This window comes from Apium graveolens, chromosome 5 (genome assembly GCF_009905375.1).
Source record: "Apium graveolens cultivar Ventura chromosome 5, ASM990537v1, whole genome shotgun sequence".
Classification (NCBI taxonomy): Eukaryota; Viridiplantae; Streptophyta; class Magnoliopsida; order Apiales; family Apiaceae; genus Apium; species Apium graveolens.
In genome coordinates this window covers 313,932,738-313,960,382 of record NC_133651.1, presented here as the reverse complement: position 1 = coordinate 313,960,382, position 27,645 = coordinate 313,932,738, and the positions used below count along the sequence as shown (strand labels likewise).

General features: G+C 32.7%; 2 protein-coding genes across 2 annotated transcripts; both read right to left on the bottom strand.

Annotated features, from left to right (window-relative positions):
* Nucleotides 1-14,319: 14,319 nt before the first annotated feature.
* Nucleotides 14,320-18,143, bottom strand: LOC141659437 (uncharacterized). The gene is made up of 5 exons (XM_074466301.1): nucleotides 17,645-18,143; nucleotides 16,833-17,150; nucleotides 16,442-16,624; nucleotides 15,161-15,379; nucleotides 14,320-14,768 (listed from the first exon to the last, which is right to left on the bottom strand). Exons 1-5 carry the CDS (start codon nucleotides 18,005-18,007, stop codon nucleotides 14,367-14,369), a joined length of 1,485 nt encoding a protein of 494 aa, XP_074322402.1. The 5' UTR covers nucleotides 18,008-18,143; the 3' UTR covers nucleotides 14,320-14,366.
* A 4,388-nt stretch (nucleotides 18,144-22,531) lies between these two features.
* On the bottom strand, nucleotides 22,532-26,829 carry LOC141659436 (pentatricopeptide repeat-containing protein At1g62350). Its single transcript, XM_074466300.1, has 2 exons — nucleotides 26,391-26,829; nucleotides 22,532-23,370 (listed from the first exon to the last, which is right to left on the bottom strand). Exons 1-2 carry the CDS (start codon nucleotides 26,730-26,732, stop codon nucleotides 22,954-22,956), a joined length of 759 nt encoding a protein of 252 aa, XP_074322401.1. The 5' UTR covers nucleotides 26,733-26,829; the 3' UTR covers nucleotides 22,532-22,953.
* Nucleotides 26,830-27,645: the final 816 nt, after the last annotated feature.

Below are 27,645 nucleotides of genomic sequence, written 5' to 3'. Positions count from 1 at the left end.
TTTTTTTCCTGGATAATGAATATCCCGAAAATCTAATTAGCAAAAAAGTCCTGAATTTTTTTGGATGTTTAACCTATTTTTATTACATACACCGATATTCTGAGTGGAGTATCGGTGTATGTAATACCCAACTAGTGATATATCTTATACAAATTGGGATACTCAACTGACAGTGCAGAGCAGTATTTAATCGGTTAAAATTGGTCATTGTTTTCAAAATGATTATTTATGTTAACTTTTATAAAAAAAATCTGTTATTATTGTCAATTTTTCAACTTTTTTTCAAATTTTTTATATAAAATCAGTTTTTAATAATTTTAAAGTTTTAATATGAATATCCTGAGCATTATAAAATCATTAATGTATATCCATCTTTAGTGTGTACACTGTGCTTCTTATATTAAATATGAAAATGTATTGAAAATTTTGTTGGTATTTATATGATCACATGTATTTTGGTAATTTTAAATTTATAATTATATCTAACGTAAAATACTATCATTAATACATAAAGATTAACAATATATTCATGTAAATATAAACCGAATTATAAAATATACACAATATTCATCTGGATTTAAATAATATTATACAATTGATCTGTGATAAAGATAAACAAAAATAAATTAAATATAAATAATTATATTAAATGTGAACTATTTGAAGTTTTGGAAGTTTTGTTGATAATCTAACCCGGTTTTGGAAGTTTTGTTGATAATCTAACCCGGTCACGTGTATTTTGTTCATATGCTAATTTGTAATTCTATTTAACATAAAATACTCTCATTAATAGGTTAATATTCACAATATACTTATATAAATATAAATAAAATTAAATATGTATAATGACATCGGGTAAAACAAAATTATATATACTATTCACCCAGATATAAAAATTATACTATAGAACTGTTCTAAAACAAAATTTAAAAAGTAATTGGTGATAGATATAATGAGTTCGGGTGTTTCCAAAGCGGGTACAACATATGTACTAGAGCGGGTACAACATACGAGGGACGTTACACAACTCCTCAAAATTTTTGTTAAGATCTCACTCTTTTTTAATATCATTCAATTAGAAATTCAATAATGAGGGATATTGGGTAAAATAGCACCGCAAATTAAGACAATCCAATGTTAAATGTCTCTCATGTGGGATAATCCATCATGAACTTCTCCGTGCATTGCCTCTCTAAACTTAGACATTAACGACATTAACAAATTTGAAATTTTTCTCACTTTTTCGCCCCAGGATTGTTTTTGTTTCAACACCAAAGCAAAAATTTAGTGTGTTTCCTTTACTTTTGGCTCAAAATCACGAGTTATAGTATGAAAATTACTTTGATTTGACAAGTTATTTTTTTGTTATAAAGGCAGTAAGGTGAACTTGTTAGATATTGAATTCTATAAAATATAACAAACAGGGGGTCAATGTGTTTCTTGGATTTTTCTTGGTTTTAAGTTTTATGGATTATGGTTTGGACAAAGCAATTTACGAAATGTAGATATTATGTTTAACAGAGTGAACACAAATACAATATATCAAAAACTCACTTAATTATATTAATCAAGCTATTATTGCTACAAATCTGTATTTTTAAGAAAATAAGTACCCAGTTTCTAATTTGAGAGAATACAAGAAAATCTATATCTGTTTGTTACTTGTGAACTAAAGACCAGTGCATGGTTTATAGACTAGCAACACGGGTTTACAAAACTTGTACTAAAATGTACTAAACCAATTTCTAAAGCAACCTTGTCTATTTCCTTTTCTGGTGTTAGCAAATCTGTGCAGAATCTTCCAGGTTTGTGACCACCTTTTGCCCAGATAATCTTGGTCCTTGATCTTGTATTCTTCAAGCTGCTTTGTAGACTTTCCGATTCAGTGAATGAATTATTTGTTGACATGTAATCTTGAATCTTGAACTTGTCTTCATTCTGAATTAGAGAAGTATGTCGAGATCTCCAATTATTATATAGAGAAGTGACATATTGATAAGTATAATGACTTATCGATATTTCTGAGATCTCTATAGTTATATTTGACTTGTCGATGTCTCCAGTTTCCTATGTGTGAAATGACTTATCGATAACTCTGAGATCTCTACATGTAGAAGTGACTTGTCGATATCTCCGAGATCTCTATATACATCTTTTGACTTATCAATATCTCAGAGATCTCTATATGAGAAATTGATTTGTCGATACCTGCAATTCTTCACATCTTCATTTGACTTGTCGATATCTCTGAGATCTCTACATGCAGAAATGACTTGTCGATATCTCCAGTTCTCTACATCTTCATTTGACTTGTCGATATCTCTGAGACTTCTCTATAAGCCATTTTGGATTTCTCTACAAGTCATTTTGTACTTCTCGAATGACTTCTCGATATAACTTGATCTGTGAATTGTCGATATCTTGACTTCGAACATTTTTCATAGAACAACTTTATTCAACTCCAAACTTTTACATCTTTTCTCTGAGGCATAATCATGACTTAATCTTCTTCCAGAGTTTATTCCTTAACTTGGAACTGTTCACGGAAAAACTTTCCAGTCTAATCTACTAGCCATTTTTACAGACTCAGAATTATAATACAGAGTACATATATAGATTATCATACAACTTAATCTTAGGGTTGTCAATGTGACTTAGTCTCGTTATTATACAGACATGTCTTCCACAACAATTTTCCCCAATTTGTGTGAAGATTGCTTATCACAAATTCATGCGTGATAAGAAGACTAACCCCAAGCTAAAATCAAATACATAAAAATTGACAGATTGACAAATACAAACTTTTATGCATTGAGTAATTACATCAGTTCAATTATTACAGCCATCATGTGAATTTCTCATAACCAAATTATTTCCTAATGAGGTCCTTGAGATTTACTAGCACTTAAAATTCTTTAATTATTTATGTCCCTCTTAAAGTTTCCACTAGTCTAAGCCATTCTTCTAATGAGTAATTGTTGAGGTAATTAACCCTAGATCTGGAAAATCTGCCAACTGCAATATTTAGAAAATGTCCATCTTTGGAGATTCTACTCAACCCCTTTGCATTTAGCTCATTTGATCTTTGTTCAAACATTTCAATTTCCTTGGCATACTGCCTTTCCCTTTCCTCCCTCTCAGCCTTTAACCTTGCATGCCTTTTATTCCTTTCTCTCAGCCTTTCAGACATCACAGCCTTCCAGATTCTTGTACTAGTATCCTTATCCTTCATCAAGCTTATCACCCACTTCAACTCTGTGGTTGAAAATATTTCTATTACTTCTCTGCTATGCAAAATGAAGGAGTCATCCAAGTAGTAAATTCTGACTTCTTCCAAAGAGACAACCTAAACTTTGACTATTTACTCATAAAGTTGTTGGTGATAGTCATCATCTAAGCAGTTATTCAAATCATCAATATATATATAGAAATTTATCTCTGACCATCGTTGCCGCTATTGTTGGATGAGATATAACAGTCGTAATATTTAATTACGGTAGCACTCATCTGCCGTAAGAAAATATTGCGGACATTGCGGCTGCTGTATTGCAGTCAAGTTGACAGTGAATAATTTTTCAATATCTATCTCCACTATACTGTGTATTATTATATGTAATATGAAACAGTTTTAAAATAAATTAAAATTTTGGTTGTAGATCGTAGATCACGTGTATTTTGATAATTCTTGATTTATAAATATATTTAATATAAAATATTCTCATTAATAGATTAAAATCACAATATAATTATGTCAATATAAATAGAATTACAAACTATACACCACATTCATCTCGATTTAAACAAAATTATATACTATTGATCTCGGATAAAACAAAAAAAATAATCTAAACATAATTAGTTATATTAAAAAAAACATTTAAAATTTTATTAATACAAATAGAATTATAAACTATACACAACATTCATCTCGGCTTAAACAAAATTATATACTATTGATCTCGGATAAAACAAAAATAAAAATAAACTAAACATAGTTAGTTATATTAAAAAAACATATAAAAATTTTTATTGGTAGTCTAATCACGCGTATTTTTGGTCTTACTCTAAATTTATATTTATATTTAACATAAAATATTTTCATTAATAGTATTATATTCACAATATAATTATATTCTTTATATGTAATAAGCGTAAAGGACTTCTTATCCAAAATTTCGGTCATGTACTGCCAAAATAATCTCATCTGTTGATCTGATATAATTAAAAATAGACGGTTAAGATTATACCTTTTTAGAATAAATATATTCTTAATACAATCATAAATAGAAAATAATTATATTGTTCTAATAATATTCAAGCACCTAATGCAATTCTAAATTGAATATAATTAGAGATTTAACTAGTTATAAATATAAAAATATTATTTTATTTTATTGCTATTTAAACACAAAAATATTATACAATTATACAACAGTAGATAGAATATAGTTTGAATAAAAATAATATTGCAACAACATTAAAAGTAACCATATATGTATATGTTAAAAAATTTTAAAAATAAAATTTTGAAATGTTAAAAACTAAAAAAGATAAATTTTAAAAAATCGTGCATCGCACGGATTATAAGTTAGTTATCTAAATACAAATAGCATTAAATTTGTACAATGACATCGGGCAAAAATAAAATTATGTATACTATTCACCAGGGTTAAAAAACTATACTATTGAACTGGTCTAAAATAAAATTAAAATTTAAAGATAATTTGTTGGTAAATATACAGGTTCGGTAAAAAAACTAATACTCCCTCCGTCCCAACTATTTCTTTACACTTTCCTTTTTGGGATGTCCCTTCCAATTTATATTTCAAAATTTTTCCAAAATTAGTAAAGTTTTTATAATATAAAAAGTAACTCATCCACTACTTACCTCCACTATACCCACTTTATATATAAAATATTAATCGGTCCCACCACTTTACTCACTTTTTAAACTTTTCATCACTACTTTATCATTTTTCTTAATCTCCGTGCCCAAACCAAATGTAAACAAATGGTTGGGACGGAGGAAGTATGTGTTAACAGAGGTACAATAACATACATACTCAAACACTCAGAGATGTGTCCTTTACACGTACAACAACTTTCAACTTTTTTTACACAACAACTCCTCAACTTTTCCTTTAAAAATCTCATTATTGTTTTGTCTCATTTGATAATATGGGAGATTAGGTAAACTAGCACTAAGAATAAAAATAATACAATGTTGAATATCTCTCATATAAAATAATCCATCAAGAACTTCGCCATGTATCACCTCTCTAAACTGAGACATCAAGGTCATTAAAAACTCTGGGTCTTTCTGCATTTCATCACTATCAATTTTTTTTGTTTCGATATCAATGCAAAAATCTACCGTGTCTCCTTTACTCCTATCTCAAGTCACTAGTTAAAGTAAGGAAATTATTTTGCTTCAACAAGTTACCTTTTTGTTGTAAAGGTAGTAAGATAAACTTCACTCCCCAATTTCACTATCTGCCCACTTGTCCCCAAATGTTGACCATCCACATCATAGTGCCATGATCTTTCAAATAATAAATCACATACCTCCATATTAACCACATCACAAAATAATTAGTATCGCGGAGTTTGCACTTCATGTTTTCGGGCTAACATCACCATTCACACAATCAAAGTTGTTTCCTCTTAGCATGATCCTCAAATTCACCATTTTCACCATCTGGCCCATATTGATATATTCTTCATTTTATGCTGCTTCCCATGTAATCATATTTACTGTCAACTCCAGCTTAAACCCCTGTAATATGATTCAAGGTCTTATATTTTTCGGTTATGGCCTTCGGATTACTCATTACAAACTATCTAAAGTTCCTAAAATTGGTTAATAATGAAGGAAAATGTGTATATGGATTGCATAGAGCCACATGTGGTTATTTTGTGTTAACATATATAATATTCCTATTATTTGATAGTTTTATTATTGTAATGATTTAATTGTTATGATGTTTTCCTTTATTATTGTTTGGTTGTTTGTTATATACAACCCTCTCTTCTTCTATTATAATAATAAAGAACAAGTCATATTAGAATAAAACCCTACCTTTCTCACTTCTCCTCCTCTCCATAATTTATCATGGTATCAAGAGTTATGGTTCGATCCGGGATAGGTTGATGATGAGTTATATCGGGTTGGTTTCCACATGTTGGGTTTAGAATATGTGTTATGATTATTGTTTCTGCTCGTCTTCCCCTTATTCAAATCGATTATTTTTTTTCTTGGATGGTTTTGAGTTTTAATCAATACCATTATTTTTTCTTCGATTTGGTTGGATTTCTCATAGGTAAACAAAATTGATTTTGATTGAAGTTTTTTTTGCTGGTTTTGATTGGGACTTTCATACAATCTTTCTACTGATTTGGGTTGGGACTCTAATAAACACTCTCGTTCTCTCTTTGATGATATTGGCTACTTGATAATTTTGCTTTTCTTTCTTTCTTTCCTTCTCATCTTACTTTTCTTTTCTCGTGTTGATGATGAGGGTAGTCCTACCCTCATCATATAAGATATTGTTTAGTTTATTTGGTTCTTTAGGCACATTGGTCTTTCGAGGGATTGTTTAGTTTATTTGGTTCTTTAGGCACATTGGTCTTTCGAGGGATTGTTTAGTTTATTTGGTGTTTTAGGCATATTGACCCTCTAGGGCATTGGTTTAGTTTATCAAATGCTCTAGGCACACTGGCCCTTCACGGAATTTGATTAGATTTGGATACAGTTTGAATTGGGATACAACTTTTAATTGATTGATGATTGAATACAGTTTGTTGACTTGGATTCGGTTATTTGCAGTTTGTTTGGATTGGTTATTGGGTTGGATTTTATAATTGAATTTAGTTTCGATAGTTGCAGATTTGTTATTTTGATTTAGTTTCGATGATTGCAGATTTTTTTTAATTATAAAGTTGTTTTGGTTATTAGATAATGTGGACGGTTCTTCTCTTAATGACTGGATTTCTTATTAACTCTGATTTTGGTTTGGATACACTTGGATTGCTCTGTTTTCTCTTGTGTTGCTGCGTGTTTGGACGATTTTTCTTATGTTTCTGCGCTATGAATTTTGTTGAAAATTTTTGGTTGCTTTGGATTTGTGACTATGTTGGGATTCGTTTGGATACTCTTATTTTCTCATTTACAGCTTTGAACCGTTTGGTTATGTGACTCTGTTTCTTGTTTGACAAACTCTTGATTCACCATCATGAGTTTGAGATGGGATGTTGACATATATAATATTCTTATTATTGGATAATTTTATTATTGTAATAGTTTCATTGTTAGAATATTTTCCTTCATTATTTTTTGGTTATTGGCTATATATAAGCCTCTCTTCTTCTATTGTAATAATAGAGAGCAAGTCATATTATAATAAAACCCTAATTTTCCATCTTTTCTTTATACTTTATATTTATCTTGTTGAGGTTTATTCTTGAGATGTGTAAATGTGTTGTACCCAGTGAGAATTCTTACATTATTTTTGTGTGAGAAATAAGAAGACAAGAAAATTAATTGACACGCCCAGTTTCATACAACTGAATAATTTGTGGTTCGAAGATAGTTATTGGAGCCTCACTTAGTTGTCAAGCTGTCAAAGACATAAATTTTAATTAATAAGAATGAATTCATTGATTCCGTTATAAGATTAGTCAATCACACCAAAGGTAATAAAAAATGCTCATTGTCGATAGTTCTTTCTTACATGAAAATAACGACACGAGAATACAAACAACTAACATCAATATAAAATTAAGTAGAAATAAAAGATTTGAGACCCCCATTGCTGATTAGAGAGGTCACAACAGTTGTGGACCTATTAGCATAAGTGAATGTATAAGATTGAGTTATGCCAATATGTCATCGCAACTCAATCTTATAATCTGTGATTAGCAACACAGGAGCCACTCAATTGGATGCAAATGCACGAGCCTAATTATTATCTCAACCCTGATTTATTTTGTGAGATATTCATTGAGCCTCGTATCAGGAGATACTATTTTCCTATTAATATGTCCGATATATATTGGTGATGAGAATTTTATAAATATCAACATAATGTGGGTAAAACTTCTCTACTTCACCGACTTGACATGGTTAATGACCAGGGTGCCAAGTTATTTGAATTTAAAGTGGATGACTATATAAAATTGGTTTTGAACGGAACAAACATAAAAATATCAAAAATTTGTGCACGGTAAATTAAAATAAAATTTTTATTTTTATAGTTATGTATTTTTTATCTTATAATTAATAAATAAAAGTTTTTAAACATTACCGTTATATTTACTTATGAATATAATATATTTACTACACAAGCTACATGCTGCCATGAAAAAATGACTTACTAAAAGGGCCTGTTTGTTTCCCACTTATAAGCCAACTTATGACTTATAAGTTCGTAACAACTTATTGACGAGTGTTTGTCGACTCAACTTATAAGTTGAATTTACAGCTTATAAGTTGATAAGCTGAATGTTAGTAACGACGTATTTTTTCTCAACTTATTTTGATTTTTCTCCTTTTTATTAACTTTACTTTAAAAAATATGTTTTTAAATATTAATCTAATTTAAAATTCATAAATTAAGATAATTTTTTTTAAAAATTGTTTATTTTAGTTCATTTAAATAAAAAAAATCTGACTTATAAGTAAAATTAACCAAACACTTATATAACGTATAAGTGTTCATCTACTTATCACTTAAAAGTCATTTATTTATTTTAAGTCATAAGTTACTTATTTTATGATTTCCCAAACGGGCCCTAAAGCCCCAATACTAGCATTCCCAAATGAGGCGGGAAATTATATGATTTATAGCGACGCTTCTCTAAAGGTTTTAGGTTGCGTACTGATGCAACACGATAAAATCATCGCCTATTCCTCCAGACAACTAAAGCCTCACGAGCAGAAGTACCCAGTCCATGATCTTGAGTTGGCAGCGATAGTTTTTGCTTTAAAATTGTGGAGACATTACCTGTATGGAGAAAAGTGTGATATCTACACGGATCATAAAAGTCTGAAGTATATATTCACTCAGAAGGACCTGAATATGAGACAGAAAAGGTGGTTGGAGTTGATCAAGGACTACGATTATTCAATTAATTATCACCCAGGCAAAGCCAATGTGGTGGTTGATGCCTTGAGCAGAAAAGAGAAGCCGAATATGGTTCAGATTGCAGAAGAGCTAACACGAGACTTGGAACAGATGGAGATTGAAGTTCGAATACCAGGTGAAAGTAAGGAGCAACTGTGCGAGATTACCTTCGAGCCAGCATTGATGGAAAAAATCATAGGATGTCAAGAGGGAGTTATGGAACAAGAATTGGACACTCTGACAGGTGAAGAACTGTGTATCCAAAAGGATAATCAAGGTATATTTAGATTTTCTTCCAGAATTTGGATTCTCAATGTGACGGAACTGAAGAATGAAGTGTTACACGAAGCGCACAACTCTCGGTTTTCTATCCACCCACCCTGTAGCACTAAGATGTACCAAGATTTGAAGAAGAACTGCTGGTGGCCAAGAATGAATAAGGATATTGCAAACTAGGTTAGCAAATGTTACGTATGCAAGGCGGTAAAGACTAGACATCAACGGCCAAGTGGATTATTACAACCTTTGGAGATTCCCCAGTGGAAGTGGGAAGAGATTGTAATGGATTTTATAGTGAGATTGCCAAAGACGAGAGCTAATCACGGCGTTATTTGGGTAATCATTGACAGATTGACAAAGTCAGCATATTTCCTCCCGATAAATGAAAGGTATTCTTTGGAAAAACTAGTTAAGTTGTATTTGGATGAGATAGTGACCAAGCATGGAGTTCCTGTGTCCATTGTGTCAGATCGAGACCCGAGATTAAATTCAAGATTTTGGACCAAGTTACAAGAATGTTTAGGAACCAAGCTGAATATGAGTACCGCCTATCATCCTCGGATGAATGGTCAAAGTGAGAGAACGATCCAGACCATAGAGGATATGTTAAGAGTTTGTGCTTTGGTATTCAAAGGAAATTGGGATGAACATTTACCTTTGATTGAATTCTCATACAACAATAGCTATCATTCCAGCATTGGAATGCCGCCCTACGAAGCTTTGTATGGACGTAAGTGTAGATTACCATTGTATTGGGATGAAGTAGGAGAAAAGAAAGTGTTAGGCCCGGAGCTGGTTCAGCAGACCAAAGATGCAGTGGTATTGATTAGGAAAAGGCTAGAAGCAACCAAAGATAGACAGAGAAAAAATGCGGATTTGCATCGAAAAGACATGAACTTCGAAATAGGGTCACTGGTATTGCTAAAAGTGTTACCTTGGAAAGGATTAGTGCGATTTGGTCAGAAGGGTTAGCCCCAGATTTATAGGACCATTTGAAGTTTTGAAGAAAGTAGGAAAGGTCGCCTACGAGATAGCGTTGTCGCCGCAAATGCAGCATATCCATAATGTGTTCCACGTATCTATGTTGAAGCCCTATATTCCTGATTCGAATCAAGTCATAGAATATGAACCGATTGAGCTTCAGCCATATTTGTCCTATGTGGAACAGCCAATCCAAATTTTAGATCGTAAAGAGCGAGTACTTAGAAATAAGTCAATTCTCATAGTGAAAGTACTTTGGAGAAATCCTCGAGTAGAAGAGTCTACTTGGGAATTAGAGTCAGACATACTAGTTAAATATCCTCATTTGTTTAGTTAAGTCAGATTCTGGGGACAGAATATTTTTAAAGGGGGAAGGATATAACGACTCGTATATTTATATTATTTTGATAGTGTAATTATTGAGTAATTAATTAAATTAAATTAAATATGTGTATTGGTTTTGACAGCTATGTGTTGGTTCTTATTATTTATGTGTGGATTATTGGTATATAGGATGGAATTGTGTAATTATATTGAGTTGTATTGTTTTGTTTCGTGTTTAAAAGTGATTTTATTGCATATTTATTTTCATAAATATTTGGATGGCCTCTAAAATTGGTTTTATAGTTTTATAATTTCAATAATTATTTTTAGGATTTTATAAAATTGAGAAATCAATATTTCATTAATTATTTATTTTTAAATGATTTTATGATTGCATTTATTTATAAAATCCGTATTTAATTCCATGATTTTTCAAAAATTTTGAAACTCGTATTTTATTAAGTTCATAATATTCTGAGAATTTTAAAATTATTTTGGAAATTTTTGGGACCCGCGCGTTGATTCGTTTAATTGTTAAAATCGAGTATAAATTGTGTTTCTGAAATTATTTTAAAATCATGAAATTTATGTTTTTATTAACTTCGGGATATTTATAATATTTTAAGACTATTTTCGTAATATTCTGAAATTGTTTTATGTGCACCTCGGTCCGTTAATTTCGAATTTCGGGGCAAAACATGCCTTTAAATCTTCGTAATTATCCCAAATACAACGTGTCAGTTTCACAGATTATACATTGCCATGTGTTATAATTTATAGAGGAGAGGAAAAAAATAAATAAACAACAGGGCTCCCCCTTTTTTTTGTTCAAGCGGCTTCATGTTTGTCTCTTTCTCATCTCGACTCTCCTCTCTCTCTCTCCTCTCCGTTCATCTTCCTGTTGCTCTCGATTGCCTCTATTTGCTTGGTTTCCGGCTTATTCTCCGGTGAGCCGCCGCCCTTGTGCTCGGCTTGGCTTGGCTGTTTATGTGATTCTGTTTATATGCATATATATATATATATGTATATATGTGTGTGATATGTGTAGTGATTGTGTGTGCGTGCATTTGTGTTCGTGTGTGGGTGTGGATGTGTTTTTCCGGCCATCCCTTTGTTTTCCGGTTGCTTTGTTGCGGTCCTGTTGTAGCGCGTTGCGCGCGTATTGCCCTGTTTTGTTGGTTGCGTTTGGTTTAATTGATATGAATTAATTCATATTATTTTATTAATTGCATGGAATTATGACTACGATTCATGATATAAATAATTTCATGCGATTGATTTTAATCGAATAAGTCAGTGAAATTTTTGTGTTGGAATCCGAATTATCGGGTGCCCCAAAAATTTTACCGCCGTCCGCGATGAATTTTTACGAGCGGACGGTGGACCATGATGATCGTTATTTGAGTCCTAATTTTATAAAATAAATAAAATGAATCGTATAATTGGTTTTGTACGTAAATAACCGTGTGATTGTGGAATTTGTATTGTGACGAGACTTGTGATTTGTTGGTTGTTGATGTCGATTGTGATCGACGAATAAGCTTATAAACAGAAAAGATGCTGTCGATTTTTTTTAAAAAAATTGTTTTAAATATGAAAAACGTACTTTATAATACGAAACGTTTTATCCCTATGTGAATACGGATTACATGATTATGTGTATAATTATTATACGATTTGGGTTATCGAATTGGGTTATTAGGATTCGAGGATATCAAGCATGTCGGTATAACTAATTAGGGTATTTTGTTACTGTAGATCCCAGTCGAGTTTCGCAAGGACCGAAGTCAGCATAAAAGCTACTTAGGGTTTCCGAAAGCGTTGCAAGGCAAGTACCCTAGCCATTCTTTATGGTTCAGTACGTATGAATAAATTGTTGTTTTATTCTCGTAAAGGAACAGAACTATTTTAAGTTACATATCCCGTGTAGTTATAAATCACTGTTTTAAACCTGTTTTGGGGAAAAGTAACTTCGAAAGGTACCTATCTCGAATGAAAATGATTTGTGAACCAGTTTTACGCGTGATGTTAAAATGAATGGTTTTGAAATGAGATAGGCACAAGTGTTTTGAAAACTGGATAAAACGATCAAATATGGGATACATAGGGGCCAGAGTGGCCTAGTGAGGTTGCGTGAGAGGCTAATTCAGTTGCGCGCATTACATAACCGATTAGTCCAGCAGGTTAGAGACCTAGCTAGTATCTGAGTTCCGGAACAGGTTTATAGGATGGCAGTTGGAGCCGTCTGGTGTTAATAGCCTGATCAGCTATCTTCACATATCCGTTACGTATCTGATTTGATTTTTAGATTCCCATAAGGGAATAAGTGATTAATATAGTTGATTAATAAATGTGAATAACATGCTAAAATTGGACTCTGGTATTGACACGACACACAACTATGTTTGTTTTGTTAAAAGCATGCTAGTCAGTGATATCCGGTTTCTTTATTTACTGTTGCTCGAAATAATTATAGATTTCGGATTTGATGTTGATTTATAGCTCTGTTCCTATAACTGTTTACATTACTGTCTTTATCTTGATATTCATATGTTGGTACTGCTGAGCGATTATGCTCACCCTTGCAACTTGTTATATACATATCGCAGATGCCTAGAAGATCAATCAGACCTTGGCAGAATAGTGTCTCAGCCCCTTCAGGACCCGGCTCCTCAGAGGTAGTTAGTATCAGACCATGTGCGGTCTGATAAGTTGCTGAATAAGTTAGTGTGTCAGACTTTTGAATAAATGGTTTGTAATAATGTGTAACTTGAATCATACTTGAACCTGGATCGAATCTTGGTATGGGGTCGTGTTAGTATATAATAATAATCTTGTAGTTTATATTTTTGTTTGTTGAGTTTAGTGACGTCAACTCCTGACCCCGGGGTTGAGGCCGTCACATTTTCCTCGCAAGATGCATATGTATCTCTGTGTTGTAGAGAATCAAGCCAAAAACGTAATTTTAGGTTGAGGGGTAGAGTCCTTTATATAGAGGTGGGTACAGAATTAGATGGATAAGTCTTCAACTTAGATGGTAATTAGGATTCCTGTAAGGCAAGGGATTCTAGATCCTTCCTTGTATGATTTAGTTTCCATGCTGGATGTCATGTCTCTGGTCTTTCAGCCGTATTAGGCCTAATCCTGAACAACTTATTTTCGTGGACCTTGACAACCTCCGCTCGTGAGCACCTCCGCTTGTAAGCCTTGACGACTTGGGTCGTCTTTAGTCTGTGACTGGTCTTGATCATCCCGATTTTGCATTCGGTTTTGTATTTGGCTTTAGACAAGAATTTCAAATGTAACTAATGTGATATTTAATATGTTTTTAGGATTTATTTTCTATCAATATCGATACTTTTGTATGTGGGAATTTAGTGATACAATGATATGATGATAGATCCTGAAAATGACAAATGTCTTATTTTATTGATGGGACTTATTATATACGAGGATCCATTTCATTTACGAGAGTATAACTAATAATAGTGTAACAACTCACCGTTTAGAACCACCGCTCAAGGAATTTTAGCATTTTTCATCCGTTACTTACTAGCCTCGATTCTTAGAAGCCAAACATAAAATAAACTATGGGGGTATACATGCACAAAAGTTTTACCAACTTCACATCATCATATTATTAGTTAGTTATTCATCCCTCTAAAACGACTGCTGAACATTTCCTATATCTCGAAATGCAGTCCGTCTATGAGCTACAAATCCAGTTTGTGAGTTATTACTAGCCTTCTCATTCACCAGACGATGATGATTATCATTTTCCTTTTCCTTCACTCTCCGAAAATATATTCGCTTTTCTTTTTCGAGTTGTCTGCCCAATGAAATTGGAGCCAAGTCCATTTGTTTTATGTTGCAGACTAGTTTGTGCTTCTCCTTCTCAAGTTTTTTGGTTAGAGGACTTGACTCCAAATCTTCTGGGATCACTGTCACTCTTTTTGCTTCTGTTTTCGAGTTTTCGAGCTCCTTCCTTAGTGCAGATACTTCAGTTTCAAGCTCCTTTGCCTTGGTTTCGGCTTCCAGGGCTTTTACTCTCCATTCTTCCACCTATGAATAACATAACACAAACATCAGTTTCTCGCGAGGATTCTGCTCTTCACTATCAGACATAAAAAAAATTGCAGACCGAAACATACATATCAAGTACATCAGACATAAGTAAATAGGTTCGGGCTATGTTACTCGGACTCGTCTAGAAGTGTACCACATGACACGTGTCCAAGTATAGGATTTGGCAAGATTTTGAAAATTATACAAGTTTTTGGCCTAAAATAAGTGTCCAAGTCCAGGTGTCTATGTCCTAGTGTCAAGTGTCCAACACGGGTACTCAAAGTTAAAATGAAGAGTCCGAGTAACATAGGGTTCAGGTACTCACTAAGCGAGCCTAAAAACATAACGATTTTGAAGACAAATAGTAGTATAAGTAGCAATAAACTTACGGAAGAGTGCAGAGAATGGATCTCATTATCAGAAGTGAGTGCTCGGCCTTCCCAAAAATCCCGAGAATTCTGCAGTTCTTCAATCTCGGATCTCACTTGTGCCAACATGTCTTGCATTTGAGACCATTGCTCTGTCTCGGCTCTCACTTGTTCTACAATCCTTCTCACTACATCCTTGCAGCGCCCTGAGCATTTTTTCTCCTCATGTGACACTGCTTCCTGTCACATTTCACAATTTCACTTCAATACATTTCACTTTCATTACAATACCTTAAGGTAATAAAGAAGATGCACAGATGCCTAATAACAATTTTTTTAGTCACAGTTTATTTTGTCCCAAAGCATATACGCTATTAAAATAATATAAGATCCCGTAAAGTGTCATTCTCTAACACCTTGAGGTTTTAGAGTAACTGGTTCCCCAATATGGTATCAATATGGTATCAGAGCTCAGGCTGACAGAGGACTCAGGTTCGATCTTAAGATCCAGATTCTCTAATACCGTGAGATTTTAGAGTAACTGTTTCCTTGATATACGCCTAGTCGTCTACCACTAGGTTGTCCCCGATCCTCTAGGGATCTTGTTCATGAGAAATCTAGTATAATTTTATCTCTTATTCTATGGCTGCATATATATCGTCATTTCAATATCCCAATTCAAATTTCATACCTCCGTGATTTATACCCCCAGAAGAAAATTACAAAAGTCTAACAATCAATCACATTTTATTTTTGGTTTCGAAATGAAGTGACACATACATAAGCCAAAACATTTGTTAGTATAACTTGTTTTTATTCCAACCAAGCACATGCATAATGCATAGCCTAGTTTCAACCAAAAATTTGAAATGTCTTGGGAATTGCATAATGGTATGAATGACAATGCTTTTGCTGTCAACACTGAGACTATTTATTTGTAAAGGCTCTGTATTCACTGGAATTGCCATAATGTTGACATATTAATGAAGCTTACAAGCTGAACTTTACAGCAGATGGCCAACAGTTTAAACAAAATAAGATACTATATGAGAGAGTGATTAAGAATGGTGGTCCAGCTACAGATGTACTTGCATAAAAGCTTATATAATATAAATTTCAAACAGATTCTGTACACTCCACTACAACCAAGGCCAACCATGCAGACAACAGAAACTTATTAATTAGATTTTGTACTTATGATTTTAATTAGATGTCAGTGACAATGTAATAATAATTAACTAACAGTTGTGAATTTGAATTTAATAATATTCAAGACAAGTAGAGAAGACTTAGAAACCTTGCCTGATGTTGTTGTCTGGTAGAGAAGGAAGAGGAATCTAGATGATCAATTCTCATGGAAGTAGAAGTTGAGCTACTGGCTACAGAACTGTTCCCTGTAGTCGAAAGCATTGATCCGTATTCCTCCTCCATTCTATCTAACATCCCCTTCGACACTCCCTCCATCTTCATTCTCAGTACCTCCACCTGCACAAACTTGACTAACTCAATATGTACGTATCTGTTAAATATATGATCCTATTGGGGTCTTTCTCTAACACCTTAAGGTTTTAGATGAGCTGGTTACTCAACAGTATCCCCAATCACTAGCAATGTAGTGTAGTGAATGCCCTTAATGGTTCAAGTCTCAGTGAAGGCATTTGTTAGTAGCAAATGAGATGTACGTAGAACTTACCTCACTAAAAGTTTGATTGTTTTCATGAGCCAAAGCAACGGTCTCCTTGCCAATTCCATGACTTGTGTTATCAGACAACGTACTAGTTTCAGCCATTTCCGGAGTCTGTTGAGTACATTTTTCATCGGATAATCCACCAAGCTTTTCCAACTTCTTCTGCAAAATTGCAGATTTTTTGTCGAAATTGCTACACTTTTGAACCTCGTAGTCTCCAGCTCCGTAGCTTCTCTGAATCTCCTCGAGTTTTTCTGCTAATTCTTCGATTTCTTCTTGCAACACCACTCCTGCATTCTCCCCTTCATAAATTTTCTTCCTACCCTGAAGATGCATCATCAAACATTAAACAGAAACTAAAAATTAAAAACTTCTAATACATTCAGTTTAAACAGAAAGCAACAAAATATTTGATGAATTATTCAAATTTGGCTTGTTTCTTTTGTCTTTTCTACTTTTTTGCTTTATTCCCATGTAAACACAAACTGTCTTCACATTATTCTTCACCTCTCTTTTTTCACACAAAAAGTAAGAATCAAACATGAACCAGCTTTTCAAATTTTGAACAAGTAACTAAAAAAAATTAACACTTTAATCACCTTTAAGGATAAGACTAAAATTCAAACATGCACATGTACCTATAAGGTCTACGTACATTTTATCCGTCTTCCCAGCAAAAAATACAGAGTATGTTCGGTTTGATTTATTCATAACTAAAAACATTAGAACAGAGAACATAATATGAAAACCATAACTCAACATTTTTAAAAACATCTCAAATTTAAATTTTTCAAACCTCGAAAAAAATTACTACTTACAGAAAGCAAAGTGCTAACAGCAGAATGCAGAGTTCTTTCCATCTTAATTTTGTTTCTCTCAAGCTTCTTCAATGCAAACTCTCTTTCCATTCTCAAAAAATTACACTCAGCCCTCAACATCTCAACTTGAAACCTCCACTTCTCCGCGGCAACTCCACTTGCATTATCAGCCAACACAACTGCAGGACAAGTTCTCGAAAACTCGCGTTCTTGATCAAACAAACTCTCTAGCTTGCCTTTGTAATAGCCATTCTTTTTTGCTGCATTTTTCGATTTTTTTCGACGAGTTCTGGCAGAGGGTAAGTTGAGGATTTTGGGACTGAGGTGAGGTGGGAGTGGGTGCAGTTTGGGTTTGGTTGACATGGTTAGGTTTTGTGACAAAATTTGAATGAAACGGTAGAAAATGTGTGAATATATAGTAGTAAAGTTGGTTTTATTGGCGTGCAGTGCAGCCTCGTGGAAAGAAAAGAGACAGAGCAAAGATTTTGAAATGGAAAAAGAGGGCTTGGCTTGGTTTGTTTTTGTATGTGATTTATTTAAATCGATGAAAATGTGAAACCCCTTGTTTGTTTTGGAAATATGTGCCTTATGTAACTCAAAACATGTTCTTGTCAAAAATAATTTTTGAATTCGGTTAATGAGAATCGGAATGAGATTAAACATAATGATCGTTTGAATCATAAACTTTGAATACTTAGTAACGATATTTGAAATGAGAATGTGCAATAATTATTCTGATTATCGTAAATCATATTTAAATTCCATTATTCAATCGATCTTGAACGTTTACACTAGCTTAATGAAAATCTAATCGAAGTTAATCCTTTTTTAAGCAAAAATTTAAAATATGCCGAAGATTATAGTTGTTTCACGTGATTATGATATATTCTGGCTATCATATACAAAAAGTGATTAGTTATCTTATGACATATCTAGTTTGCTTATAAACTAAGGTTAAAATTTAAAAAATGTGATTTATTTATTTAATTGTTTCGGATTTTAACTCAAAATTTTGGAGTTTAACTCTTGTACAATCAAACTTGACTTGATTTTGATAAATAATTCGAAATCAAGTCAAGTTTGAAAAAACCCTCGCATCAAATTATTTGCGGGACTCATTTACAGTACTTACCATAACGGAACACAATGTACATGCGCCAAATGTCAAACTGTGAAAAAAGTATAATACGACAATAGTAATATCGATTTTTCTATTATGTGTTCATAGTCATATAATATACGCGAAAAATTATAATTTTAAATTAATTTAATTTACGAAATTTATGTGAATGATGGGGTCACCACTATTATAAAAAAAAATCAATTAAGATGAATTAAATTTATAAATTTCCGCATTTTACATATGCTCGCAAGCACCCAAGAGAAAAACTGTAATCGTATAGTGGTATAGTGGTAGCTTTTAATATAAGGGAGACATGTACATTGATGCTTCGTGAAGGCAGTAATAAGTAAAGGCTAGAGAGGCAAGAGGGGGGAGCCAACACAAAATAAAAGAGAATCACACGCACTACAAGATGTTTTCTTCATTCCTTTACTTTCACTTCAATTATTTAATTCTTCATCTTTTATTATTATTATTACTCCCTAATTAAACTGGTCCGTGCCGTTTAATCCGTCTGCTTCTTCAAATTGTTATTAATTAACATTCCTAGCCATCTTTATTTCTTTCACATTGCAGCTTCGCTGTTTTTAGGGGTGGCGATCGGGTCAATTTGGAGTCGGAGTGTGCTATCTTTGTCTCCGATTCCCAAACTCAAAATCAATTGCCGAATTTGCTCTCATTTTCCAATGGAGATTATTTTACTCCCCGATCTCCGTCCCAAATGAGGAACGGTGATTCTGCGAGAATTCAGAAAATTTCTTTATTTTTTTTGTTTAATAGAAATTAAATTATAAATAAATTTTTTCCAATAAAAACTCACATTGTAAATCATAATATATAGATTTTCTTTAAAATTTAATATTAATTTTTAACCTTAATTTGAATTAATATTTATTTCTAGTATAAATAATAAACAAAACAAATATTATTATAGTGAAATAAACTTAAATCATTTAGGAGATAAAAAAATTCAAAATAATAATATATTACACATATTTCAATATTTATATATATATATAATATTATTTTTAGTTAAAATACCATTCTGGGATCGGGTGGGGGAAATATTAATTCTTGACCCCGCCCCGATCCCCGAATTTTTCACATATAATCTCCCCGATTCCCATCCCATATCCGAAAAAATCCTCAATTCTCCTTCCCATTCAGAGCAGGATTCGGATCGGGGTCAGACTGGGCGGGAGAAATATCTATGCCTAGCTGTTTTTTCACTTATCGGTCAACAATTTTCACTCATACTATTATATCGCTCTTGTTCTAGGGTAATTCTGGTTACAGGTGAATCAGTCGTAAGGCCTCTGAGATTTTTAAATCATATTTATAAAACTATGAAATGTGGCATGTCATGTATACGGGTCTTCTAAACTGATTTTGACTAAAATCTCGTAAATGGTGGTTGAGTCACGAGTATCCGAAACCTAAAACAACTTTATCAATCTTCCAAGTAAATTTCTTAAGGCTGACCCATCACGGGTGTTCTAGTTGGTTTAGAGTGTGAATTTAGGGGCTTACCATCCCAATGTCACAAGTTCGAACCCTCTGGAAGACACGGAAGTAAGTGGATTGCCATGCTCAGTGGGTACGAGTGTGCTAGCAATCCTCCGGATTAGTCGAGGTGCGCGAAAGCTGGCCCGGACACCGGATTAACAAAAAAAAAATAATAAATTTCTTAAGGCTGTCGGGCAAGTAAAAATTTTAGTCTTGATTTTTGTTGTTTAGCTTAAACTGTGGTTCCGTGGGTGCTTAAAAAAGAGGAGTTATGTGCTTAGTGCTTTACACTCTCTAACCTTGATTCTCTTTGATTTTCCACACTTATCTTGTGTTTAGTGTTTACCCTAACTCAAGGTTTAGTGGTCTCCCTGCATTATTTATAATCTCATATTTTTTAGCACATACATATTATTATTGATTATCATTTGAAATGTATGACCGTTTCTTCAAAGATAAATAGACAATGCATCCATTGATTCTTACAATATCCCTTCTATTTTGTTTCTAAATTATTTTTGACAAAGACCAAAATTACATTTATTTATTTAATACAAGTCAACTTATTTACTTTTTTATTTTTTGACAAATATGACTTATAGCCTTACAAAATGAGTATCTGTTATAAATCTCGGGGTGAGTCAGGGTCAAACCCAAGTCGAATCCAAGACCTGGAAAGACAGATGATAAACTCTTAACGACTGAGCTATCCAACCGTGCTCAGTCAACTCATTTACTTACTGCTCTCTCGTAACATTTACCGATAACTGTAATTATCTGTTCGCGAAATATTTCCGGTAATAGATTTAGTACGAGAAATAGCGTTACTTTATTCGGATTTATTTTTTATATTAACGAAAAATTTTCGCTACTACTAGTAGTAAAAAAATATGAGTGTACTAAATAAATAAAGACATTTCAAACTTAAACTGAGATTCTTCTGTACGACTGACTGACTGTATTTTTCATTCTATCTATCTATTGTTACCGTTGAAGCACGACAAGTTGCAGTCGAGAATGTGTAAACTAAGGAAAAGTTAAAAACACATGTATGTTCAAGTACCCAAGTCAATGTTAATGATTTTGATTTTATTTATATACTTACCCAAGCGTGACTTATGTGGTTTTTATAAAGTAAAGGACGGTTTTGTCGCATACTTATGCTCTGCTTGTGTATATAATATGCGAGTCTTTGCTGTTTGTTCTTAATTTTGTTGTTGAGTTTACGCAAATTGAAGATGCTTTTGAAGTTTGAATTTCTTACCTAATCACATCACATTGTCATTCTTTACTACTCACTCCTCCTGAATTGTATACGTTTAGTTTGAACACGGAGATTCAGAAAAAATGAAATGTTGTAAGAGAAAGTAAGAAAAATGGGTAAAGTGGTGGAATCAATCAACATTAAACGTATAAAGTCAGTGTGTAGCGGAAGAAAATAGTGAATGTAAGTGGATGCAGTTACTTTTTATATTATAAAACTTTTACTATTTTTAGTAAGTTTTGAAATGTATAGAATTAAATGAGACATTTTAAAAAAAAAGTATATAAAAATGAACGAGACAGAGGAATAATATGTAGTAACGGTTGTTCTTAGACGAGCTATTTTGAAGTTTGAAATCTACCACATAACACTGCTTGAAGGAGCCTCGCTATCATTTCTGAGGGGCTTCCATCGGCTTTCACCGGTGGAAGGCTCCGATCTCTTCTTCTTTTTATTATTGTTAGTTCATCTCTTGTTAATCTTTAATAATTTCCCAATTTATTTGGGTTTTGTTTGTATCTTCCTGTGAAAATTTGGTTTTATTTGATTTGTTTGCAGTTCATCATCTCCGAGATTACAAATCTGCGGAATTTTCATGGTGTTGATTCGGTAATAAATGTTTTTATGGTGATGCATTTGTGGTCGATTACTCAAAACAAATGATTAAATCATGTAAATATCACTTCAAAAAATCACTTGGTTGCCTATCCAAAAAGGTCGCTTGGTTGCCTATCCAAAAAGGAAAGATTTAACAGCGATATAATTATACCTTTGTTCAATTTCGATCACATGTGTAGATGCCATATGGCTTTTCATTGTTTTCATTGTTGAATTATATTCATTTTCAAAAAAAAAACACTGCATGCTAAATGTTTTCCTTACCGGGCCACGAGTTTACTTAATTTCGATATTATAAAAAACTTGCCGCGTTTTGTATGCAACGCTTTTATATCTTCACAATCATCGAACATGTTTTTAGTTATCGCACTTTATACTCGAAAGGTTATTCATCTATCATCACTAAGAATAAGGTCAAGCACATAAAGTTTACAATTACAATGGACAAGGTTAACTATTAGTAAAAGCATCGTCTCGCGCAAGTAAAAATTGCAGAACTAATAAATATAACGGGAACACAAACATTACACCACCAGACATCATACATACACTACGATGTAACCAGACACTACTGTTGAGACTGAATTCGACATACCTGTAACATATAGACAATCATCGGAAGTAACAGGTCAAAGCTATGATTTCCGCTCTATTATGATTTACGATCATATTATGTTACTGATGGTCAAAATACTCCGTTTGCACAGTCATCCACTTCAGAGCAGTAAATGGCTTAAAAAATCCTTGCGATAAAATTACTGAAGGAAAATTTAAAAGGTGTCGCAACAGAAGAGGCCTTTAGTAGTCTTCACTTTCCCCACTTGATTCTTGATCATCAAAGAGGTCTTCTGGTGGGTCATAAATTATCATACCTGGGAAAAGTTCTAGGAAGTCATCTTTCACTTTCTCCCTTAATTCTGGATATGGAAGGAGCCCCTTGAGTATGACTCGGAAAGGCAAAGATAATGGAGGGTCCGGGGATTGTCTCATTTCATCATATATGTCCATTGCCTTTGAGGGCAAACCATTATCTAAGAACGCTCTTATGATATCACCAAATGTATGCTGATCAAAATGAACTTCTTCCCTTTTAAGATCTTCCCACACTCTATTCACTTCATCAACCTTTTTATTCCTTGCAAGCATCATGAGCATATCCCTATAAAAGAACATATCTGGACGATACCATATCTCCTTCCGAACCACTTCATACAGCTGTAAAATAATTAAGAAAAAAATTACAAGAAGTTGCTTTAGATTATAAAACTTATTGGACTAAGATCTTGAATTTGAAGTTCATATGTTTAGCAAAAAAGATAGATAAAAAAACAATTGAAGTCTTTATAATCACCGTTCATCCCTTGCAGTTACCAGTTACATAAATAAGAAGTAAGGTTCTCTCAAACTAATAACCAAACCAACAATTTTCACTTTGACTTAATATTATGAACAGTGCAATTGCCTAGATCAGTCGATAAGTCTGTTTGGTTTACAAATTCAACACAGGTACCTGCTCGAATTTGTTAGTCATGTTTTGGACAAAATGATATTTAGATTTAAATCTGCGTTGGCACCAATTTGGCACAACCACCTGCTACTTCATCAGGTTATCAAATTTTTGTAACTCTTTAATTATAACTATAACTATTTGTTTCACATTTACTTAGTTATTTTGCAATATCATTATTTTTTCTCTGAAATAATGCTAACATAATAATCATTATTTCATACCATTTAAAAATATTCATATAATTTATTAGATATTTTTCTAAACTGTTAATTTGATATCATATTAATTTTTGATGAAAAACTTTCTAATTTGATGGCATATATTCAGAATAATATCCCATTTATCTACTCAATTGAAATAAAGATTTTTAAACTAAATTTAAAATCCTTCATATTGGTTCTTGATCTGGTTCCTAGCTTACACTTCTTGCCCCCCCCCCCGGAAGTAGGGTCTATGGTAGGTTAGCGCTACTCCAAGGCGTAGAAAGACTGTTTCTGTAAATAACCCCCGACTTCTATTTAAAATCTTAATAATTTCTGGAATATGTTGAAAAATGTAAAGAAAATACCAAAAACATAAAACTACTTTTTTAATTTTCCGGAAATTTCTAAGTTTTATTTTTAGTTCCTAATCCGATGCTTCACTTCATAGATGACATCTTGTCCTCCTATAGGATGTTCTGAGAAATTTGATGTAAGGTATTAATAGGCAAGAACAATGTGTGGCAACAAATGTCTGACATCCATAAAATGCGAGATCTTTAAAAAAGTCCGGAAAATTACTAATGAATGCCAGAAAAGCCTTAACCTTAAGTGATAAAAGCAGAAAATGAACAAATGACATTTCTTCTTCATTGTTGGTGCCAATAACTCTAATTAATCCACGGTAACTAACCATTTTCACAAAACCATGCTACAGCTAGAGAAAGTTCAGAAATTTATTTTCATCTAGTCAAAGGCTGAGATAGTAGGTCATACATAATAGTTTAACAATGAAAAATGACTAGAAATTGTGAACTATAGATATACTAGATGCATGTTCCAGAAGAAAATCTAACATTGCGCTTGGATGTGAATATGAGAGCGAATAAGAAAGCAAATGGAGATGAATTTAAAATTAGATACTGTAAAATATTAAGGAAGAGGGACTATCCATGTGCCATGTATCAATACAGCTTAAGCCTAGACACAAGATGATTAAGTTCGAGTCCAATTAAAATTTGTCGTGATGCTGGTAAATTGTTAAGTAATGGTCAGCGATGGTGTGGCATTACATTGGATATGGTGGAAGCATAATATTTGGATAAAATTACTTTAGCATGATTCCAAGTGTACTGGGACAGTTTTTAGGGAGTGGAGTTGTTTGGAATAATAGCTTCAATATATGATAATATGATTGATGCGGACACGGAGGAGAAACCTGCATATAAGAGGGAGGAGGAGCAAAACAGACATCCACTCAATTCTCAGAATTATAGATAGTCAAACTGAAGAAGCTAATATCATTCAATAGCACAAATTTCTAACTGATATTTGTCTAATTAATGAGGATAGTAATGAGATGATTGTCCTTTTCTACCTAAATCTTCCTTAGAGAGTTGTAGAATTCAAAAGCCACTTGCACTTTCCAGAACATGTCCCCTAAAACCTCTTTAAGGTTCTTATGCAAGATTTTCCAGATATATTTACTTATTTAACAAAGCTCTAAAGTTCTACCTACGTCTCATTCGACAAGCACAGGCTTTGTCTAAAAAAACTGTCCCAGCCTCTCACTTAAAGGGCTAAAACACAATCAAGTCATACAAAAGCCCAACAACCACTTAGCAAAAAAAAAAAAAACCCCAACAACCGGAAATTAGGAAAAGGGTTGTTCTGGTCTGTCTTAACCAGAGACGAACACATTGCACTAGGTAGATTACCATTTGATGTCTAGACAGTGCTTTTCACAAAACAATTATTTAAACAAGGATGCATTTGAGGTAGTAAAGAGCATTAATAGTTAAGAGGACAGGAAGAAGGTCTGTTGTGACCAAAATAACAGAAACATACATACATATATTCAACTACAGAATCCCCACTTCGCCAACCTAAAATCTCACAATTAGAACAACGGGAACGATACCAATGGAAAAACGAACACGGTCAAATAACCACAAAACAATTTCTAACGTCAAATCTCACACAACCACAAGTAGCATGAAAATAAACAGATATCAATTCCACCATTCACCGCACAGGCCAATAAGTTAGTTATTAATCCCGTGAACCATTTTGAACAAAATCAGTTTATAAACATCTATCAATAGTCAAGTAAGAAGCTACTCCCTCGGTTTCAAAATAGTAGTCCCATTTTAAAATTGTGTGGTCAAATTGACCAAATTTTCATTGAAGTTTACACATATTAAATAATTAAAAAAATTTAAGAACTTATATCAATAAAAAAGTTTAAACAATTAACTTTCAAAATTATTAAATAATCAAAATTATTTATTCATCAGGTTAAACATACATTGTCCTAAGTCCTAACTGCATTAAAATCGAAAATTCGGAAAAAGTAAGTCATTTGACGAGTTTATTTATTTATTCATCAAATATTAATTTATCGAGATTATTCATTCATAATGCTTAAAAATACATTATCCCTATAACGTTAAAACCTATATTCATATAACGAGATTATTTATTTATCGAACATTCATTTATCGAAAACGGGGACCGTAGAGTACCTTGAGGGAGAGAAAAACAAGGTCCTGGCGCTGAAACTCGGCAAGAACAGCGACTAAATCAGACTTAAGGAGTCTCGAGACATGAGTTTTAATAAACCGGTCGAGTTTAACCGGATGAGATTGATGTCGTTTAAGTTCTTTAGCTATAATTAAACCCTCTTTTCCCAGTTCTTTCTTTCTCCTCCATATCGATAAGCTCGGGCTTGATGAGGATGATGAACCGGCGCCGCGGCCGGTGCTGAACCGCCGGTTTATTTGGGGGTTTAGCGGGGTTTGAATTGTGAATAATACTCTGTGAAATGAACAAGTAGAAGAAGTTTGTTTTAGGGCGGAACGAATCATTGTCGCTTCTTCAGTTGCAACATTCGGAGCCTTTTAGTGTTCTAGGGTCTACCCCGACGTATTACTCGGAAAATCGAAGATTAATCGATTCGGATTTAAGTTTTTATTAACAGGATATTTGGATATCGAAATTCAGTAATCGAAAAATTGGTACATTACTATTCCCTCCGTCTCAAAGTGTAGTTTTGATTTTTGACACATATTTTGAGGTATTAAAAAAAATACTTGTATATATTTTTTTTATAATTTTTTTTCTAAATAAAAATATAAATATAAAATTTTAATTCAGGAAAAAAAATTTTGAAAATGCAAATATCTTTTTTTCGTACCTTAAAAAACGTGTCAAAACTCAAAACCACGCCAGAGGAGTATGATTTTGAAAACTTAACCGGTTACTCAATTTTTGAGTTTTATGACCAATTTCGGGTGTTGAGATGAATTATTAAAGAAATGATCAAAAGTAAAATTTTTGTATTTGTAATTTTTTGCATTCCCGTAATTTAGGTATAAAAAGTTGTATAATAAAAACTTCCGAAAAGCATTAAAATTTTAATGATTAAGTTGGTACGAGTTTTAAATTCTGATGGGTGAACACAAATTTATATATTGAAAAATGAAAGAAATTTTTAAAGTTATAACAAAAAAATTTAAAATTAGATCATAAATAATAGCTTTCATAAAGATAATAATACGAGAAGCCACGCTCACAAATTATATTTCGCAATTTGTCATATTACGTCATTTTGTAACTATTCTGAAAAAAAGATCGGGATTATGTAACATTTTGTAACTCTTATATATTTTTGAAGGCAACAAATAAATGATGTTTTTGATACAATTTTTTTCTTTACTAGAATTTTATTTTATAACAAATTACTAGCCATTCCCGATTTTCATTTTGATTTTATAGAAA